The sequence below is a fragment of the Coloeus monedula genome (genome assembly GCF_965178545.1).
Source record: "Coloeus monedula genome assembly, chromosome: 19".
NCBI classification, from domain to species: Eukaryota; Metazoa; Chordata; class Aves; order Passeriformes; family Corvidae; genus Coloeus; species Coloeus monedula.
Genome location: NC_138799.1, coordinates 6017485 through 6039810, shown reverse-complemented (window position 1 = coordinate 6039810; position 22326 = coordinate 6017485). Strand labels below are relative to the sequence as shown.

Here is a 22326-nt window from a genome sequence, read left to right as displayed (position 1 = left end):
TAGTCCAAGAAAAAAGTTGGGCAAGAATGATGCCAGGAAGCACAGGTTTGGGTTGCTCTAGGGGAAGACTAATTTTAGAAGATTATATTTTGCCTGGAAATAGAGTTCACTTTGTCAATAGCCAATGACATTGCAATCAAACCCATAGATTTGATGGTTTCATGTGCTCCCTGCTTCATAACAGGATCCTGAAAAATCAGTTTTGTTTTTTTCCATGGAGACAGACTTTTCCCTTCCAGCTCAGGGACCAAAGGGAAAAAACAGTCAGCAGTTTTATTCTGTAGGGGTTTGGAAGGCCCAAAATTCTGCTTCAATGTCATCAAATGAAAGGCGGTATTAATATTCACTTTCTGATCAGCAGTGGGCTTTAGGTGATCTGCACCTGAGTGCTAAAGCACAGTATTGATGAAAAGGTCTATACAATTAATTTTCATGCTGAATCTATTGAGTGCTTATGAAAAAAAGCAGACTAGTAGTTGCTGACTCACTCAGAAGACTTTGTCAGATATCTCAGAATCTGCATAAATCTCCATAAAGTCAAGATATCTCGATCACATTATGCTAAATTATGAGTAGCAAATTAACTAAAATGTTTGAATACAATTAGGTTAGGAATAGGACCTATTTTTATGAACCAACTTATCATCTCGGAAAGAAACACCATCCTAATTGGATCACTTACGTCTTCTACAGTTATGTATAATTCACATTCAAAAAGAAAAATGTCAATGTTTCTACCTTTTCCTGCAATGGATTTACTTATGAATAATTACACTGGCATTCAATTTTTTTTCTCAGCTTTGACTGACAGGTAATTCCAAATCCTACAGAATAGCACCGATGCTGTTAGAACAGAGAGGGGATTTAGAGAGAGGTTGTAAATGTTCCCTGTGCAGGGCTCCTGCACCTGGATTAGCCAGTGCATGACCTTATAAGCAGGGTTGCTAATTGTTCAGATATCTGCAAAGGCTTTTCCCCTCTGCACCTGCCTCTCCCAAACCTCCTGTTCACCCTTCCCAGCACCCAGGTTTCCACAGCCAAACCTCTCTGGATGCTGCTCTCACAGATGCCCTTGCAGCCTTCGAAAATTCCCAGTGATAAATGTTCCATCCTTCCCCATTAACTTTTTTAAGAGGGGATTTGGCAACCCATGCTTACAAATCATGCCATCACTCACTTCCCCAGTGTCCCCATGCCGGCCATGCATCTTGGTGCCATACGGATGCTCCCATGGGATGACTCCACACAGGCTAACGTGCTGCCTGAGGGCTAGGGATAAATCCCCACTGTGTCTAGGTGGGCAGGGAACTTTCTGAACAGATAAACTGGTTTTTACCATTGTGACAATACCATTTCTTTAACTCGACCCCGCAGAGTTCTGCAGAGAATTTGGGGATAGCTCCGGTATAATTCCCCCTGTGCAAAGCCCGTGCCCCCTACGACACAGTGCCATTTGTAATTATTGCAATAAAGAGCTTAACAATACCAACATCTTGGGAAATACAGACATCTGTTAAACTCCGGGTGGTGAACTTCACAACTAACACAACACCACATTACTGTACTGTTACAATACACTGTGTCAAGAACAACAAGAGCTCTGGGTTAGTCTTGGTTATTACTGGAAAGGTTAATGTGGCTTCCAGGCACACATGGTGTTAAAGAAAGGAGGAGGAGAGCAAACCAACAAAGAAGAATTGGCAGAATGGGAAAAGATGAGGAAATACAGCAAAAGCCCACTACGAGACATCAGGCTGGTAAACAGGGTGTAAATCAAGCTGCTTCACCTGGGCTGGAGGCCAAGACAGAGGGAGAAGTGGGTCAAATCTAGAGATCATTACACAGGATAAACATGGCTCAGACAGTGGATCCTGAGAAATCTCCTCCTAACCCAGGTAAGAAAGGGATGTTGCAGCCAGCTGGGAGGTGGTGTGACCAAGTCCCACCTGCTCCTTCATCCTGGGTGATGGTGGTCCAAGAGGACCGACTGTGCTGGCAAGGGAAGCAGTGCCTGGACCAGGGTGCACTTGGCTTTAGCTCATCATTTCTATGGGCTCTCAACTCAGGTTGTATCCCAAGCTTGACTACTCAACTGTAGGCATTAAGCTGTAGGATTATAACTGATCCCCTTGACAAGGGCTGGGAACTTGCCACTGTTCTCTCCTGTTTGATTGGAAGGAAATGACCATTGCTGTTGCAGGATAAACATTTCCCATTCCTAATCCCTGTCTACCTTTTCCCAGGCCAGATGCCCTTGGGGTTCAGTGATCCCAGACTGGGTTTGGGGCACTAAACCCTGTACTGCATTTGTCTGATGGCTGTGGGACATCACCTGTGAAACAACACCAATGCCCAACAGAGCAGCACTGGGACACCCCTCTTTTTGCTGGGCAGTGCCACTCCCAGCTCCCAGAGTCTCCCAGGGCTCAGCCAGCCTCTGCCAGCACAGCAGGGAGTGGGACTGGTGCCACATTCTTCCCATTAACTGCATTTTTTAGGGGGGAATCAGGTTGGGCATGCAGCCCAAATATCTCTGAGGAGCATCTGCCTCTGAATATAGCCCTGTCAAGAGAGAAATTGCCACTTTCCCCGAGGTGACTTCAAGCTGGAGGTGCGTGGGCATGGGAAATTGGAATTCACAAGAGTGGGACAATTCCATTACTGTCTCCTTCCGCTTCTCCCTTCTCCTATAATAAGGGAATTAACTCCTTTGCAGGTTTGAGTATATCTGGAGGACAGCAGCAAACTCAGTGAGCAATGAGCCCATGACGCAGCTGGATTTACAAACTGTATCAAGAATATTATTAGGTTAAAAAGTAGTTTGCACTGAAGGAACCTGTTTTATTTAAACACAGAGTTTTACTTGGCTTTTATTGTACTGAATGGATTTATTTAAAAAAAAAATAAAGTGAAATGGAAAATGATAAATTATTTCCACTGCGAAGATTCCAGTTGTGATAGAATGTAGACTTGGAGAAGAAAAAGAAAAGAAAAAAATAAAATAATAAAATATCTCACTAAGCACCAGGCAGAAGCACACGCACGCACACCCACACACCCACACACAATTCTACCTTGTCTTCATAGAAAGAGAAAAGAAGCCCTCTGAAAGTGCAGGGATGTGGGCGAGCTTTGGGTCACAACTCCAGATTCCTCACTGAACCACAGAAGGTTCGTCTACAGCACCCGGGACTGATTCCCTAAATTCCCAACAGTCAGGTTCAGAAATAAAACCTTTCTATTTTCTCATGTCGGTGCCTGAAGAGCAGCATGGCACATTCACTACCACTGGATCCAAAGAAAAGACAACAAAAGGGAACACAAAGCACAGACCTGACAATTGTACACGTTTTAAGGGCAAACGCTAAGAGACTTTCTGAGCCTGCACGGGATAACGGAGGGGTTTGGAATGACTTCAGTGCCTCAAAAATAACATAAAATAAGACAGCCTTGATGCAACTCTGTAGGACCAGGAGAGGAGTCACAATGAAGCAAAAAGAAGAAAAAATAACCAGATCACCAAACCCAGTGAGAGCCCCTCCCTCACGCTGCCCCCATTTCACAGGAGAGGCCAGGAGGCCCAGCAAGAGCAGCAAGGAAGACAGCAAAGAAATATAAATATCAGGAATGGCAATGGGAAGGAGATTCAGGATTTATTAAAGCATGTTGTGATAACTTCCAACAAGGCCTTAGAAATATAAGGTAGAACCTCTGTCTCCTTGAGTTATCTCTGCAGTGAAAGCCAATTTTTATTTAATCAAAACTCCCTGCAATCTAAGAGAGATGGATGGAGCCCTGCTCCCACTCAAGCAGTGGGGGCCTGTGCACAGGTGAGAGTTTTAATGGCACAATTTTCGTACTGTATTATTTTTGTCAAAAAATTACAGCTCTATTTGTTTCTATGTTGGTGCCTCTTTAATTATTCAGGCTAATATCCTTAAGTTATGAATTAAACAAAATGCTTGCCAGATCAAAGCTTCTCCTAAAAATAAAAAGAGCAAGGGACAGATTTGCATCCCTGAGCTTCATCCTGAGAAAGAGGGCTGGGAAAGGGAGGTGTGAGCAAGCTGTGGGTTGAAAGGGACAGCTCGGACCCCATTAATGTTGAGTCCAGCTGGTCCATGCCCACCAGGACCTGGAAAGGCTTTGAGGTGGTATTTTTATTTCTTTTAATTTACAAGATGCTTCATGGATTGAGCAACTCTTAATCAAATCAATTGAGCAGCTCTTAATTCAAACAGAATTTACATGCTGGGCAGCACAATGACTAAACCCCATGTCCACAGCGGGGGTTGGCGTGGGCTTGAGCTCCCTGTTGAAGCACTGAGGCTGTGCCCTATACTGGATTTTACCCTGCTGAAAAAATTACTCCCTGGAGCACAGTGTTTGTGGAGCAATAATAAAGGGCTGAAGAAATAATGAAATATCCTCCCTAAGCCTTCCAAAGACACACTTGCAAATTATTCAGACCCCTAAGCTGGTGGTTGGAAAGCTAAAGTCAACAGTACAGGACCTATTTCACAGTCCAGTCTTAATTCTCTTAAGAAAAAAAAAGCTAAAACAACCAAAAAAAAGGAGAAAAAAAAAAAAGCCATGAAAAGTCTGACAGTGTCTTAATGAAAACCAGAGGGGAAAAAAAAATACTGAAAAACGTAAGATGATCGAGGAGTAAATTAAGGGTTTGCAAGTGTCAGTGCTGAGGCAGGTCTGCAGACCTGCAGCTCAGGATGAGATGCGTGTGCCATGAAGGAAGCAAACGAGCTTTGCACCACACACACGGTTTAGTGGGATGCCTCAGGCGCCGTGGCCAGCCGTTAGTGACACAGCACTGCCATTCAGGGGGACGAGACGTGCCAGCTTCCCAGTACCTTGCTCTGCACTGGCTGAGCTCTCCATTAATACATCATCCAGCATTAGATCTAAAAGAACGAAACGGCATTAATCACCCGGCAGGACACATGGCAAGACTCCCCAGCCCCTTCGCAGGTCCCTGTGGCTCTCAGGCTCTCCGTGGCCTCTATCAGGAGTGTTTCCTTGTGGGATCCTGGTGCCTCATGGAGGGTGGGCTCAGGAACGCGTGAAAAAGGAAGGGCTCTTGTGCTTCTCCCACAGGCACAGGTGGAAGCCCAAGAGATCTCCAAGAACCCCCTCAGTTGATGATGAAGAAGACGACGCTGCTGAAGGACAACCTGGGACAGCGACACCTCGCAACGACCACTCCTGCACCTGCCCACAGCTCGGATCTCACACGCTTCCCTGGTTTTCAGACACCTGACTGGATAAATGCATTGAAAGAGTCTACAACCAAAAACGACCGTGCCACCAGTCAGATTTCCGTGTCTGTCTGTATCTGACATCCCTAAGTTGGTTTGGGCATCTGGGGTCAGTCAGGAAGCCCAGCTGAAAGGAACCCCCATGCAGTTGCTGGCACAATCCCAGCCTTAGTCTTGGTTTCATCTGCAAGTTCCCACTGTGCAGAACAAAGTTAAGCAATGACATCTGTTGCCTCCGAGGGCAAAGCTGGACATGGTCAATTAAAACCAATGTTTCGCTGAGCGTGGATTGGGAAAACTGTTCTGAAGCAATTTGGAGGACTTCATACTTTGCTCTTGAAAGGTTTTTATGGCGATTGAATACTCAGCAATATTTGATCCTCAGTAAAATAGCTGTTTATTGCCTCTTTAATTAGGCATTTCATAGCACTGAATGAATAACTGTATCTCCAAGGATGGTTTGTGATTCCTTCCCGCTGGGAAATTGCCCAGACTTACATCTTTTCTTCATCTAGTTCCTCTAGCATTATAAATAAGGTAATTAATAATAACTAAACAACTATTTTTCTTCTATAGAAATGTCTGCATTCCAAAACTGCAACTTTAAATAGCGATCTTTCTATCCAGCCTTTAAAATCCTTTTCTAACTCATCAGCCTGAAACTGTGCTTGGGAACTTGGACTAAGCAAAAGAGCTTTCTAGGCATTTTCTTGAGGGGGAAAAAATACCCAAAAAAACCCAACAACCAAAAAAGACTCTTTCCATCTGTATCCCACTTAACTGAGAACAGTCTAACGTGTCCTCCAGCGCTCTTGAGGGAAGCCTCCATCTTTCCACTGGCCAGTGAGGGAGCCAGGCTCTCGGCATAAACCCAAGTTTGATGTCCAGAGGCTGGTGTGACACATCCTAGTGGTTACAAAACCTGTGAAGCTCATGGGACTGAAAGATGTGACCAAAGGAAATGGTTGGGTAAGTGCTGAACTGAGAGAGGCCGAGGCAGTGCTGTGGTAACGTGGTTCCATGATTAAGCCTGTTACAGCTATTAAACACCTCTTAGGCTATTAAAAAATAAAACAGACTTAATATCACCAGCTTTGGAAACAAGCATCTGATCAGACAGCCTCTTAAACAGTCCTGAAGTCTGTCAAAGAGAGAAGTGAAAGAGGACAGGGAGAGAGCAGCAGGCGGACTGACCAGGGAGGGAAAGTGCGAGGCCATGGACAGGAAGGGCAATGGAGAAGGTTCAGTCAGAAGAGAGAGCATGCAAGAAGAAGAGCACCTCCGACCTGTGGCCTCTGGCTAACTTATTTCTGACTTATTCAACTACATTAAAATGAAAAGAGACTAAGAGACAAACGTCAGGTTGGAGACTTTGGGCAGAGTGGGGTCTTTCCTCGTTTCACCTGTAGGGCCTCCTCTAGGCAGGGCTGCATGCTTGCACATCCATTTGGGAGCTGGGTTCAATTTATACCAGCACTATTTTGTCTAGTTAGTTACTCTCCTTGTCTGGTTTTCTTTTTTTCCTTCTAATCTGTATTTCTCAAGCAAATGCATTGATATGTTTCTCTAAGGACTTTTAAAGCATTACTACAATGAGATGGCTCCATTATTTTATTACATTCTTGAATAGCTGTGGTGCTACTGTGCCAATAAATAAACCTACTTGATAAATGGGACAGGTAACATCACTGTGGCATTACAAGACTGTAATAAACCAAATAGTGAATCTGGTTATCAGCAGCAGTGCTCATGACTCAGATTTATGATGCCATCCAGCACTGCTGATCTTTGCAATTGTCACTATTTGTGTAACATTGAGCTCTGCTATCCAAGAAGCTCCAGGTCTGATTATTATTATTTTTTAATTTAAATAACCTCCAATGGAAAGGTCATTGCAAATCATGCAGCCATTAAAAAGGCTTCCTTGGCTCCTTGCTCAGCCTAAAATGACACTATTTCCTTCATGCAAATTTTATAGCTGGACATGCTTTTGGGAGAAGAATTATCACCAGACACGAGGCAGGGAGGGGAGGGAGGAGGGGATTGTGTGGAAGGTCAAGCAGGACTCAGAAAGATGTGGAAAGACTACCGACCAGCCATCTGTTTCTCCTTACTCCTTCTCTTTTTCTCCAGCCTGCGGAGCCTCTTCTCCTCCCGCCTCTTGGCTTCTTCCTCCTCCTGGTGCTGCCGACACTTGTGGAAATTCTCCACCACCACCCCCACAAACATGTTGAGGACGAAGAAGGCCACGATCAGCAAGAAGGAAATGAAGTAGAGGAGCATCCATGGGTTGTAGTTCATGACTGGCTGCAAAGTGGAGGAAGGCAAATTTCAACTGAACCTCAAAAAAAAAGAATGGGAGCAAATTGATACATCTGTGCCATTCACAGAACTCATGGCCCTTTCAGGGAGCTCAGGCTGCCCTGCTCTTCCTGAAAATTAGAGCTTTCTGAGACATTTTAACTGAATGCTCCTAAAATGTGTGTTGAGGACAGAAGCACCACCTCTTTTGTGCCAAAATGACAGCAGCATCCTTTGCAGCTACTGTAAGTCCCTCACTGAAAACCTCTACCTACACAAAGCACTTCTTTTCTCCTGAAATGACCAAACTGCTCAAAAAGTCAAACCATCCTTTGATAGGTGCACTTCTCCTAATGCAAGTTACACCAGTCATGTTGCAAAATCTGTAGGGAAAATTTTGAGTACAAATCCAGACTTTTTGCTGAACTCCTCATCACATCCCACGACTTGGATTAAATGCCACCCTGGATCCTAACCCCATAACGCCATTTGACTGTGGAAGCCCACAGTACTTTGCAAAACAAGAGCTAAAATGTGTTGACCTTTGACAAGTCATTTGTTACAGCTCTGCTGCAGCTTGTACCTGCTGGTCGACTCCCACAGCATCCAAGCCATCATACATGATATCCACCCACCCGTCCTTGGAGGCCAGGACAAAGAGAGACATCAGGGCCTAGAAATGCATGGAAAAAAAGTTAGGTACAGTTGCACTAAAGCTCTTTTACTTGTAACATCTTACTCCTCTGCGCCCTTTCCTGCCTGAGGAATGTCATTACCTGTCTGATAATGGGACACTTTGATGATCAAGATTTCTCTTGGCAGCAAAACTTATCAATGCCAATGCCCGGCTCAGCAATGAGCAGTAATTCGGAAACCACAGTGCTGAAGACAAAAGTGGCTTCATTTCCTCCCTCCGGGTCTCTACTGCTCCCAACTAATTAGTTCTTACCACACTGCTAAAATAAGTCTGCGTTGCAGAGATGGCTGAAAATGTCCGGCTCTATTAGACAAGCCCTTCTGCAAGATATATTTGGTTTGTTATGTAGCAGTGAAGCAATTAAGTGCTCCACGAAGCCACATGTGCTTGTTCTGTTCCAAAAAGAAGTGTATGCCTGGTTGGAAACACTGCCTTTGGGATTTACAGAGACAGAATGCTGTGTATGTGAACTGAATATTTACTGCAGCTGGCAGTGCCCTGTAAGAAAATCCCGTGGGATAATAATGCACAGGTTTTAAGTCAAGGAGGTAAAGGAGCAAAGAAGCAGATTACCGTTCTATTAATACCTGGCCGAGATTATCAAAATTATACTTGTGCCGGACCCATTTGTAGCTTGCTTCTGTACAATCCGATTTATTTGTGATGTTTCTGGTGTCCTCCCCCTGACAGACAAAAAACTTGCCTTTGAAAAGCTGCAAAACACGCAAAGAAGAGAGGAAGTGTCAGGGTTCAGTCTACACAGGTGATGGGCATTTCTCCAGGGTTCTCTGCACAGCCCACACCAAGCAGAGCTGTTGAGGGACTGACCTCATTCATGAAGGTTATTAAGAGTGAGCAACCTGTATAATATGCACCTAATGAGCAAATGCATGATTTCACATCGTTTAGGGCACCCACCTCATGCAATAAGCTGTCTGGTTCAGTGATCTGAGATTTGTCTAAAGGCCTTTGCTCCTGGGTTGTCAGCTCAAGTGTAACCCCAGCCAATAGCCCAGACTAGCTAATGGCTTCTTACCACACGTGGAACAACTCTGGTGACTCTCAGCCCAGTTAACCACAAATGAAGTGTAACAGGGGCCCTCTGTCAGCAGAGAAAAGGCAGCAGCAAAGAGGCCCAGTGATGGACTAATCTCTGCTCATAGAGGTCACAAGGGGACACTTCAGAGGGGAGATGAGCCCCTGGGAGTGACGTTCGTGTTGAATCAAGACTGCTGTCAGTCCTGCTTTGCTCTCTGATCCTGGGTGCTGTGCCCCAGCAGTCTGTGCAGGGTCACTGAAAATATTCCCCATGCACAGCTTAAGGAGCCAAGCCCAGCTGGCTCTATGATCCTGAGCTTATTTTCTTTGTTTTAAGTCAGGGGAGATGCAACTCCTGGAGAGTCAGCTCCTGATTTATACTTGCATGAGGAACAGGAGCCTCCACGTGCTTAATTCTAGACCTGGTGCTTCCCACACATGGAACAGAGAGTGTCAGGGGATGATTACTGCTTCAGACAGGGTGATTGATGCTAGCAGGATGGATGGTATCAAAGCCCAGGAGACAGCCAACAAATCTAGCTTTATTGGCTGACAGAAGCTGTTGACATTACTGTTGAGAAGGGGGGGGAAAAGGCAACCTGCTCTCCAGGCTCCTTAAAACACCACCTGGGTATACAGAGAAGAGACACCGATGGGGTTTGATCTGTTGTTCTAGACAAATATCAGTAGAAATAACAGTGAACAAGATAAACCCACACATTACTCCATGGGTTTCCTTCAGAAATCAACAGCAGGAAGATGGTCTCTAGGCATGCAAAATTAATCACTGCTCAACACAATCATAGAATTTTTGGATGCAAGAAGTATTCCCTGATCTTTCCGTGGAGAAACACTATCTGTGGTAATGCAGACTGGGGAGATACAGTCTTCACAGAGAAAAGTTTTAATTAAGCAGGAGGGTAAATAACTGGGTTTAGTACACTGTCTGTAAATATAACTTGTCCGGGAGCTAATGCCACACATGTGGTAGCAGTAACAGGGCTCTTGGCAGGGGTTGGAAATACAAAGCCCAATTTGCAAAAACACTGATCCCTGTCAGTGCTTCATGGTTTGGCACTTGTGGAAGGAAAAGACCCAGTGTTTCCTACAAGACTTGCTTTATCCACCTCCTTCTTGTATCATATTAATGACTATTCACACGTGGGCAGCTCTACAACCAAAACAGTTTTGCTAAGAGGACACGCTGTTAGAAACTTCGATGTCTGGATTTTAATAGCATTAAAAACCTCTAGTTTGATCCCCAGCTTATATTTAAATGGAAAAATTAACTGTAACTTTGAGAGATCATCTTTTTATAGAAAATAGCTCCAGCCTCATCTTACACCTAATTAGACGTAAATATTAACTGAGAATTTTGCATCCTAAATACAGGATCAGTCTTGCTTGTATCTACCACTGAACCACATCAATAGTCATGACAATTTAATGTAAGGCTGCAAGTCACCAGGGAAAGTATTGCAATTAGCAGGGATGAAATTCAAAGAGCATACTGCAAGTTTTGTTGTCTGGCATAAATTTTCCCATGTCTGAGTGTTAGATTGTTTTATGGGATATGCTTAGTTTTATGAATCCGTTTAATATAATGGATGGATGTTGTTATGCTGTAATGCTAAACCAATCTAGCTTCTGAGGTGGTTATGGATGGCATGATTTTCTTTCCTGTTTATTTTCAATGCTGTATTTATTATTTAAGCAGTATGTTAGAGTAAAATATTATATAAGACACCTTTCCAAAACAAAGCCAAATAGAGTTGCTTTCCAAAAGATGGCTGTGACAGATCAGATAAACTTCAGAAAGAAGTAAGTGTTATGTCAGAATATTTATATGAAGCAATCTCTTCTTCCCAGGTAATGAGAAACCAAGTGCATTGGAAATTGCCACTTTTCCCCTGGGTTCCTGCACTCCTGGGACTGAGGATATTGCCAGCAGAGCCAGCAGGAAACAGACTCAGAAATCTTTGTTTCTGCAAGCTCTCAGTTACACAAACTGTCAGAATCTGAATGAATCTCCAGGTCAAGGTCTCTCTGGAGTTTACGAGCCAATGATTTCAGCTTTGAGTTTCTATTTCCCCATCAGTTTGTAACTAGAAAAAAGGCGGAGGGGAGATCATAGACTCACGGAATGGGTTGGATTGAAAGGGACCTTTATAGGCCACCTAGTCCAACTCCCTGCAGTGAGCAGGGACACCCCATCCATCCTGACATCAGTTCAAGTTCAGAAAGGCTTACACTGTGCCGTGCGTACAGATACCCAGACATGGGGAAATTTGGGGCTTGTTACACTTTCAGGTTAAGTGCTGAGGCTTACGAGGACTCACCTGAACTCCCAAGATCCCAAAGATTATGAAAAAGGCACAGCAGATGACCACAATGTTCCCAATGGGCTTCAAGGATGACATGAGAGTCTCCACCACCAGCTTCAGTCCTTGGGCTCGACTAATGACTCTGTAGGGGCAAGTAAGCACAAAAGCTGTTAGTCCGGTTCCTGCCCGGTTTTGCCTCCTACCAAGATAGAGGACATGAAGAACATAGCATTAGAAAATTTTTTGGATTGAAAAGTGGCTCAAAAATCATGATGGAAAAAGCACTTCTGGAAGACTGACCTGTGAAGTTATGGAGGTCTTGGAGGGAAGGGTCTGTGCCTAATACACACAACTTTGCATAAATAAAGAGGAGGAAGAGAAAACATACAAGGAGCCAGGCCAGAAAAATCAGCTGCTTTGCTTGGGCCATCCACAGACACAGACCTTCATGCCTGTAGCCTGTTCAGGACTGCAAAGAGAGGGCCTCCCACTGTCCCTTCCTATACAGATTTAGGCAAGACACCTGATGAAATGGAGCTGCCACTCTTACACATCTGCCTGCATATCATGCCAGCAATTACAGAATCATAGAATGGTTTGGGTTGGAAGGGACCTTTAAAGGTCATCTAATCCAACCCCCTGCAATGAGCAGGAACATCTACTAGATCAGGCTGCTCAGAGCCCCTGATATTTCCAGGGATGGGGCATCTATCACATCTCTGGGCAACCTGTGCCAGTTTTCACCACTCCTTATCTTTAAAAATAACCTGTAGTGTCCTTATAGTGCTGCTATATACAGAGAACTGAGCTACCCCTCAGACCATCACAATTTCTGTTTTATACCCACTGTACAGCCTCAGTTCTAAACCAGTGCTGTCCTCCAGGTAGAACTTCACTGGCAGGACCAGAAGCATCTAACCTAATTTCTGTAGCTCCTGTCTGTCTGGTATCACACAGAATTTCATAACAGAAGATTAGATCATATCAGAAAGTTGAAGAAGAATAATGTGGACTTCATGACTGAAGAAAAAAAAGAAAAGAAGTAGAAACTATACTATACTCTCAAGGTTAATGTTGCAAGGAAAGGACAAGTCTTGTGTGATTTAGAGAAGCCATCTCACCATGCTGGGAAAGATGAACGAGGTATTCAGCCTCACTGACCTGAAGGTAGGGACCAAGAAAGGCATCTGAAGAGGTTACATGCCTCCCTCCTCCTGATGCCAACTGGAATTAAGCATTTCACTAGCACTGTAAATCAGTTTGTACTGATGCCATAGAAACTGTGTTTGCACAAGTCAGAAGCAATTAAATGCTGTGAAAGTCAGAGGAGGGGAGTGCCTGTGCCTTTCTGGGTGCTGCTGGTGACTCCTTTGAACACTTGGCTCTTGAATGTGCCCCAAACTTCCCCACCTTCTAGTTTCTGCCTGGGTCTCTCTTTCACCACGGGAGTGCTCTCACCACCTCTCCCATTTCTCCCCAAGTCTGCCTCCACCACCTGAAGCACTGTTGCAGCTTTGCTGCCTGGACAGGCTCCAAGTTCTCCTCCTCTCCCTCTCCCGGGCATGGTGCTCCCAGCAGAGGTCCCCATGGACACATCCACACTCCCACCATGCATGGCCTCAGCTGGGACCACAGCCAACCTGCACCCTCCCTCTCCTGCCCCAGAGCCTGCAGGTTGAGTGACCTGCAGTGCTCAACGCACGGCCAGCAGCTCTTACCAAAACTGTTGGCTTTAAACCATATCCTGAGAAGCTAAAGCTGATTTCCTTTTTTTCCTGGTTAAATATTTACTCAAAATGTCAAGGGTAACTCATCAGTTATCACTTTCAGAAAGAAACAGATGGTGGTATTTTTATCCACTCTCTTACCAGTGAAACACAAAGAGCAGATGCTACTATTCCTCACGCTGGACATTTCTGCCAGGTAGGTGCTGTGGCTCCCTATTTCAGACACCACAGCTTTCCTGATGCTCAGATCTGGGTGTTTTAGGGAAGGAGCTGGAGGGTGAGATGGCTGAGGGAGCAGAAGGCTGCACACCCCATGAGCAGTGTGGGGACTGGTCAGTGTGGGCTGCCAAAGCTGCCCAGAGGGATTAGCCCAGGCTGGAGACCTCACTGCTGCTGTCACGGGGCTGAGAGCTGAGCCCAAGCCAGCAAACAGGGGCTGGAGAGCAGCTCAGTGTGCCTGACTCAATGAGCCAGGTAATGCAGCCTAACAGGCTGTGTCTGAGTGCACAAAGCGAGCCTTGGGCTGGACAGACTGAGGCTGAACATCTCTTCCAGCTCCTCAGATGGACTAAAGAGCTCCACACCCCTCACATCCCTCACACAGTCCTGGGTGAAATGCTACACCTGCCAAACTACAGGTGGGAGACTGAGGCACGGAAGGAGGGCAAGCCACGTTCTCAGAAGTAGGAAGGCAACCCAATTCCAATTATTTCAATGTAAGTTAGGTCCTTTGGTGCCTTTAGGGATCCTGCCTTTAGGGATCCTGACTTTAGGGGTCATGGACTTCTGTCCATTGTCATGCAGGATGGAACCAAAGTCAAGTCTTCTAAAATGAAGTCTATGGTCTGAACTATTGGAGCATCCTTAAATTTTGGGGAACAAGGAAGGAATTTAGTCTCCAGAGTTTAAAGTTGATAATTTTCTCCAACAGTTATTAAGAAATGCTGTTCTAGAAATAATAAAGTGATTTCCCCTGTAAGGTACTATTTGGTATCCAGCTGAGAGGGAAAATAGGAGGTTACTTGTCTGACTTTGCAAAGTCGTGTGTGTTGAGAAAAAAAGGGCTGAAAAACTGCAGTGTTTGGCTCCTTCAAGTGTTTTGATCAACCAGGGAATTCCTCAAATTAGAATGCATTAGGGTAAAAGCTGCCACAGTTTAGCTCCATGCCAGTGCTGTTTTCAGCACTACAGGGAGAAAAGACTTTGAAAAAATTGTGAAAAATAATAGTTCTTACTAATGGAAACCTTCAGACCTTGGAGCTGCCTCAGACTAAGGGCCTTATCCAACACTGAGGCAAGTCTGTGCGAAGATTCCTGATATTCTCCAGAGTCTGACAATTCTCTTAAGGTGTCAATGAAATTCTCAGCTTTTCCAGATTATTAGTATCACCTCCAATATGTCAACATACAGCATCCCCACACCTCATCAGTATTGCCAAGGTCCTGCTGCTACCAGGCTTGTAAAATCTTATTATCCGACCGACACCCCTGCAATTTATGGCTGAAGGATGTGGCAGATTTGGAGCCCTGCAGTTGTGCAAGAACAGGAGACTTGACGAGCTTCCATTCAGCACAATTCCAGTCTGCATTAGACATATAACAAACATGGAAATTTAAATGAGACATTCTTTCTTCTTTTTTTTAGTGTGAAGAAATGTTAATCCCTCTAATTCCACCTGGTTCTTCTGGTCTGAGCTTTCCCAACGCTGTTAAACCTCTGGTGTGAGATGCTCCAAACCCACTGCCAACCTCATCCCAGTTGGATTCATTACCAACATTAAGCCTTCCTGATGAGAGCTCTCAGAAGAAGTATTAGTACTTAGATGAAGCAACAGATCAACATTAATGAAGATCTTCCTCCACAAATTAAAAAAAAATTAGCAAAGGTGATGATAGATATGATAGATAGAAGAGAGTTATGAAATTACTATTAGACCATGATAGTATAAAAGTGAATAATTTATCTGTGTGCTTTAGAAGTCAAAGCCCGGGCTCTGCAGAGAGTAAAACAGCCCTGAAGTCCACCCACATTAAATGTGAATACATTTTCAATTTTGATTTCTGTTGTATCTGACTCTACAACACTTGATACCAACAACAGCAGGTTGAATGCATTAGGAAGGAATGTTACTTTATAAGCAATCCCTTTACTGGCTGAAACATCAGAGGATCATGGAAGCATCTTTAAATGTCACTCCTTTGTGGATTTATTTTTGGAATTCTGGTCATAAAGCTGGGCTTGAATCTTCATGGATTCAATTTGGAGGCTGATAATCAATCACGCAATCACAACCCTGTGACTGGCATACAGGTCAGGTTTTTTAATGCCTGGGCAGAAGGCAGAAGCGTGGGGGGGTTGGTGTGCTCCATAAAGCAATGGGGTGGTTTCTACAGGAGCAAATCAGAGACAGAATGAGGGAGATCTTTTGCAAGAATCCCCCTTCCAGGCTGTCCAGTGGGAAAGGCAACACAGAGATGACGAGGGTTGTCTCTGCTCTTGAACTGAGCGTGACACACGCAGCTGTGGCTTGGCTTCTCACTGAGGGTGACCTCCTGCAGCCCTGTCCTGGAGTGTCCCCAGAAAGGGAGGACAGAAGGGGTCAGGTTTGCTCCTCTGTGGTGGGAGTGGTGCATTTGCTTTGGTCTCTGCCTTACACCTTCCTGGAAAAGAAAAACTGGCTCAGCCTCCATGGGAGACTTCACCCAGGCACGGGAACTGGAGCCACGGTGCGCAAAGACCTCAGCTCACCTGTCCCAGCTGTCACCCCGCGTCGATGCAGCTGCACATCCCCGGCTGTGCAGCGAGGATGTGATCCCTGAGCCACACGCCGAGCCTGCGGCAAAGGCAGCGCGGGCAGCTGTGGGCAGAGGCTGCTCAGGGCAGCCCAGATGTGCAGCACGGAGGCAGATGGGCTTCCACAGGCAGAGATTTATGACTTACTGAAAAGCCCCCAGTTTGATGGCTGCTTTTTCGTTTCCTACAAATCTAATTATGGAAGAACAGAACTGATTCTGAACATATTTAGGGAATGGGCTTGTTGCTGTCTTTTTTTTACGTTTCCTTTGTAGTAGAGAGCTGCATGTTGGCTGAAAACATTCACATACTCTCTTGAGAAAACAAATCAAATACCAACAGGAATGCAATAGCAATGGAAGAGCCTACTCCCTCACATGCTTCAGATGGCAGGTCTTCCTCCAGCCTGCAGTTACTGAGTTGGTTATAACCCATAGCTGCAGATTATTCATGCACATAGGTGACTAGAGAGAAAGGCTCCAGTTAAAAAAGACCCAGACAGCCCCACAGATCTACAAAGAAGTATACAGGGCTTTGACCAGGTCAGACAGGTGACTCCAGCAGAGATCAGCACAACCCAAATGTCTCCCTTTAAATCTGATTTAACCATGGAACATCAAAAGAGAAACTTCCATTCCATAGTTCAGAGAAGAGAAATCAATCCTTCTTTTACCCTGAGCCATCTAGGTTATTTTATAGGTTTTCTTAACATGGGTCAAAAATCAGCAGAAACAGAGGACCAGAGCAAATCTACCCAACCAAAAACTGGGCAGAAACTACCCCAGAAACTGCAGCTGACATGAGATACCAGGGGCCACACAAAGAGAGAAGAGTCTGAATTGGAGTCACATAGGAATACAGTCTACTTACATGGGGAGCGAGCTGAACTACCCCAGTGGTGCCAGCTGTCCAGAGAAAAATGATTAAAAGCAGCTCACATCCTAAAACTCACCAGGCACAACACACATATACAGACCAACTGAACAGAATGTCCTTTATAGCTGTTGAGAATATTTGAAAGAGATATGTATAGGGATGGCCATTGTTATTTAGAGTTATTCACACAGGGGTAGTAAAACAACATCTTCTATCAGAAGCAGGGCCCCATTTTTCTGTTCTGAAAGAGAAAAATCTTGACTCAAAGCAAACCTTTTTATGGAGGAAGCAGCAGTAAGATATGGCAGGCACACAAAGATGCTTTGAGCATGAAGGTTTATTAGCTGCTGCATAACAGGAGCAGCAACAATGGTATTAAAGAGGAACTGCATTTAGCATGAAGAGAAACCTTTGTGCCTTGGGGTACAGGTCACAAACAGATGCCTGTTTAGAAGAGGTTGGTCCTTGGGCAGGTTCTTACCAGAGTGGATACTGCCTGCTGGCAGAGTTGGGGGGCCAAGTTGGCAGGACAATTGTTTTCATCTTGTCTGGGTCATTTTCAAAGTAAATGTCTCTCTAAAACTAATGGGGAGCTGGGGAAAAAAGCTTCTTTGCGTTCTAGGTTAAGCAACAGTTGAGTCTCTGCTTCCTTAAAAAATGATCTGCTACCTGCTACTAATTTCCTTCTTTGTTATGAAAGCCGCTGACTGCCTGAAGGAAAGGGGGAGAAGAAGCTGTTAAGCTGCACTTTACACAGAGCAAATGAGAACACAAATAGCAGGGGATGTGTGTTTTAATGAGCAAAAGAGGCATTGATCAGTTTCCTATTGCACTTGGGGCTGGTCCTAAAACACAGCGAGGGCCCAGAGCTCTTGCAGCTCAGAGGACCCGCGGACGGGCATTGTCTGCAGAGCTGCGGGAGGCTGGGATGGCAGCGGTGACAGGCGCTGTGCCCTTGTCTCGTCTGCCCCTTCCCTTGCATGAATGCTCAGCCCTACCTTTGGCATGTACATCCTACATCCCTTAGATCTTCCCCTGCCTCTACTTACCTCAAGGGCCGCAGCGTCCTCAGCAGCCTCAGAACCCGCAGCATCCCCAGGATTTTCGTGCCGCTGTCTGACACCATCGAGACCAGGATGTCGATGACGGAGATGAGCACCAGCACCCCATCCAGCACGTTCCAGCTGCTCTTCAAGTAGGCTTTCTCCCCAAAACACAAGCCTAGTGCCACCACCTGCCCGGACACCAAGTTGCAACAAATCATGACTAACATCCGACGTGTTTGCTGCAGTTAGCAACCTGCTGAGAACGCGTTATTTACAGACACCAGTCTGGGAGTCCATTTGCTTCCCAGTATAGAAGCCTCATTAGACAAACCAGCAAAGTGTTCTACTGAAAGAATTATTAAAATACCACTGCAGAAACATCCCAGGTTGTCCCTTACAGCTGATGTACTTTTAATGCAGATAAACCTACCTGCACAAAACTGTTCCTAACACGTTTACCTCTAGCATAAAAAAAATTCAATCATATTTTATTCCTATGGACTGCAAGAGAGAAGGTGCAGAGTGGCTGACCAAAAGCAATCATGTACAAGCTTTGCAGATAAAGAAACTAGAAAAACTTTCCAAAGAAAGAGCAGTTCTTCAGCGAGATGATTATGAATTACACAGGAGAGATTTACAGCCATGGGTTTCTGAGCCTCCTGCCTCAAATCCAGCAAAGTTTTTCAACGTGCTTAAGTCTCTCCGTCCTCAGGAAAGCACACAGCAGCTTAGGTTGTTGAGGACAACTAGTTGTTGAAGACAATGGGACTTACATGCATGGTTGAAGTTAAGCATGTGCTCAAGAGCTTTGCTGAATAGGGCACGATTGCTGAATTCAAGGATCCCATTGCTCCTATAATGGTGTAAATCAAGAGCAGCTTCAGTGAAATTGTTCTTATGTAAAACGTGCTCAGAATAAGGCATGTGGTGGGCATCTGAGTATGATTCAGAAGAGGAAAATATACACCTCACTCGCAGCTGGCAGACCTAAGGGGTTTGTGAGTCCACCGCAATAAAAAACAACTAATATAATACAGGCACACTTATCCTCCACCTGCATTTACCTTAACTGTCATCTCAGCCAGGAAGATGACTGTAAAGATGTAGTTGGAGAGTGTTAGGAAAATCCGTTCCTATGAAAAAGAAAATGAGAGACAATGTTTTATAGCCTGCTCTCTGCAGCTGTGCATCCCCCCATGCATATTTGGGTGGTTGATAACTGTTCTCCAGATTCTGTGCTGAAACAAGCCTTGGAGTGTTTGCTCGCAAAGAGGAGAAAATCCAAATATTTAGACAATAACACTGCATGGCTCAGCCCTGCCAGTAGCCGGCTCTGTGTCAGCACCATGGACAGGGGCAGCCGCCGGCACCTGCCCCACAAACCCTCCCACTTGCCTCCAAATCCTTCCTCATTTCCCCCAAACCGCCCTCCCCCCGCAGAGCGGAAACAGGGAGATGTGCCCTCCTTGAAACGTGCTTGACAAATCTCTACCTGCCCCTCACCTGCAGACATCACTGCATCGTGTAAATATCACTGAGCTCCCACTTCTCCCAGAAATTAAGTCAATATTAGAGTGACAGAGCTGTGAGGCAGGAGGACCCGTGGGATGCTGAAGTGCAGCAGGCATGAGTTATCACAGCTCCAGCGAAGCCAGCAAAGCTCTGGGGGTTTATGCCAGCTGAGACCTGCCCCCAAAAGGTCGATTCTGTTGCCCAAAGCCACGGGCTAAACCTGGCACAAAGCCCAACAGCCTCATTTCCCAGTCCCCTGCACTATCCACCAGACCGTGCCCTCCTCAGTGCCTCCACTCAGCAAGAGCAGCCAGTGATTACAGATGAGCCCATGGACTGGTTCCCTATCTATAGTTAGCAGAAACCTTTCTTTTTAGTGATGATTATTAAATAAATTACACTTTTCCCTAATCCCTTGACAGCTTTTGATTCCCTGCACTGAGAAATGGACAGCAGAAGGCAGAGGCTGTAGGAACGATGATGCGTGTGCACGTACGTATGAGCACATACAATTGGCCCCAGTCCTGCTTTTAACAATTCTGGATTTATTTCTGCCTCTCCCTACAGAGCAGTCCCATAAGAGATGCAGATCTCTCGCTCAAAATGAGATGCAATTTAAACAAGACAAAACACCTTGGCAACTCTCTCGCTTGCCAGATCATGATTTACTGGAAGTGACTCAGGAACCACACAGTAGCTTGTTTCCATACCGGGTCCATAATTAATTAGGTCCTAGACCTGTAGTGTGATTGCATGAGATGCGATAGGAAACATCTCCGTTGTTAGCTGACTGCCACACAAAAGGCTGCTGTAGGGGGGCAGGCACTGGGCAGGAGGGAGGGGATAGGGACCTGCTTGTGCAGCTGGAGATAAAACAGCAATAGCACAGAGGTGAGACTGAGGATATTGCATTCCTGCCTGGCAAGCATGTGGCTATTTTGAAGGATAATCTCCCCAGCCCATGTCGTGCACTCTGCAGTGGGGAGCACATGCTGGCTCGCAACAGCAGCCCCTGTTCTGATAAGCCAGCTGAAACTGGGACAGGGACAGAGAACTCGCTTGAAGCAGATAGAAAATCCGCAGCTCAGGGAAGCAAAGAACAATTATTTTAAACAACTCAACCTAAACTAACTCCCTCGGTTTCCAGATGAGAGCTCCATCGGCACATGCACTCCTCCTGGCTCCCCTGCCCCAGTGCCCAGCATTCCTCTTCTCTGCAGCTCCCAGGCCATGGTCTAGCTCCCTTGGTTATAGCCTGATGGTGACAAACCTCACACCACTCCCTGCCTCCTTTTCTCTTAGCACTCTCCCAATGCCAGGGGACACCACAGCTCCTCCTCTCCTGTATGAAATACTGGGTTTGTGTGCTACAGCTCTTTGCTGTGGACTCCTCCAACTCACACGTGTCACCCCATTCCCCTTCATCTCTGTGTAACTGCAGCTCCTTTCAGAGCCAGTCTTGGGGAGTGGTAACTCTCAGAGGACATAGCAAGGGGCTCAGAGGAAGCATTTAGGATTTTAAAGGGAGGTTCTCAGGGTGCCCCATTTAGAGATAAGCAGGGTGATCTCCTCCTGCTAGATCAGCTGGCAGGGAGCCCTGTTCTTCTTGCAGCTGCGAGTTGGTGCATGGCTGCATGGGAACTGAAAAAAAAAATGGATTTAGGGGAAGGACTGCTGGGCAAACTGTTACAGTAAGGAGGACTACTAGGGAACGCTTAAAATAGGCACAGAGCAGCCTAGACTCCAGTTTTAAGGTCTTACATTGAAAAGCCACAAAAATGAACAGCCTGACACGCCTACATCAACAAAACAGGATTCTATACGATTGTGATATGAGCAGTCTTGGGTGATAAATCAGCAAGAGCCCAGCGCATCTCAGCCCCAATCTATGCCAAAATAAAAGAGCAATAGGATGATTCTGCCCCTCTGATTGCTGGGTGCTGGTGCTGTGAGGGTCTAGTTTGAGGAATCCTGACACAGCATATGAGAACAAAGTGATTCTGAGAACTGGCATTGCAGTGCCTGCATCAATTCAGGTTTTCTGGTGTCACAACAAAGCTGATACACAAAGGGGAGAGAAGAGTATGAAATGAACAGTTTCCCCCATTCCGTTTGCACCACACATACGTGCCTGTGGGGAACAGATGGAAGAAGTGAACATTGTGTTGAGAGAGGAAAAGTGTTTGAAGGTTTCTCAGAGAAGGAAACTGAGACAGATGTCATGCTATGTCATGTGTTAAAACCTTGATTGTACTTCCAGAAATGGGATATTGGATATATTGCAGGCCACGATCTCTGCTCTTGTGCTTTGAAAGGAGACAGGGTAGGGGCCAGGAGAGTTGCTGCACCTAATTCAAAGGATACTCAGGGGGTGTTGGCACCTTCCCATTTTAAAAAGAGAAAGAAAACAAGACTGAGTGCACAGCAGTGGAGTCCAAGCCATGGGTGTTTGCTCCACAAGGAGCACAGGAAAACCTTAACCTCAGAAACTCACAGCGCTGTGAGGCTCAATTTTGGGTCGTTCCATGGCAATGGTAATGCAGTTCAGGAAAATGATCACCAAGACGACGTGATCAAACATCTTGTGAGTGATGATTTTATTGCACATCAGACGGAATCTGTCGAGAGAGGAAAAAAAAGAGAGTAGACACAGACTAGCTATTAATGCTCGACTGGCTGGGGAGACACGCGGCAGCTCGACACATAGCAGGAGAATCGAGCACTCTGCTTGCAAAGCA

General features: G+C 45.5%; 1 protein-coding gene across 2 annotated transcripts in view; it reads right to left on the bottom strand.

Annotated features, from left to right (window-relative positions):
• The window catches only part of CACNA1G (calcium voltage-gated channel subunit alpha1 G), a gene marked incomplete at its 3' end in the record, with an annotated part of 97798 nt that overhangs the window by 23758 nt on the left and 51714 nt on the right, over window positions 1-22326 (bottom strand). The window contains exons 18-25 of one of the 2 annotated variants that reach the window (XM_082293824.1): window positions 22083-22206; window positions 19141-19209; window positions 18080-18264; window positions 11649-11775; window positions 8859-8984; window positions 8158-8247; window positions 7388-7580; window positions 4869-4919 (exon numbers count right to left, since the gene is read on the bottom strand). In XM_082293824.1, coding sequence (XP_082149950.1) covers window positions 4869-4919; window positions 7388-7580; window positions 8158-8247; window positions 8859-8984; window positions 11649-11775; window positions 18080-18264; window positions 19141-19209; window positions 22083-22206 — 965 coding nt within the window. The remainder of the gene's footprint in view (window positions 1-4868; window positions 4920-7387; window positions 7581-8157; window positions 8248-8858; window positions 8985-11648; window positions 11776-18079; window positions 18265-19140; window positions 19210-22082; window positions 22207-22326) is intronic. The other variant, XM_082293825.1, reaches the window with a different exon arrangement.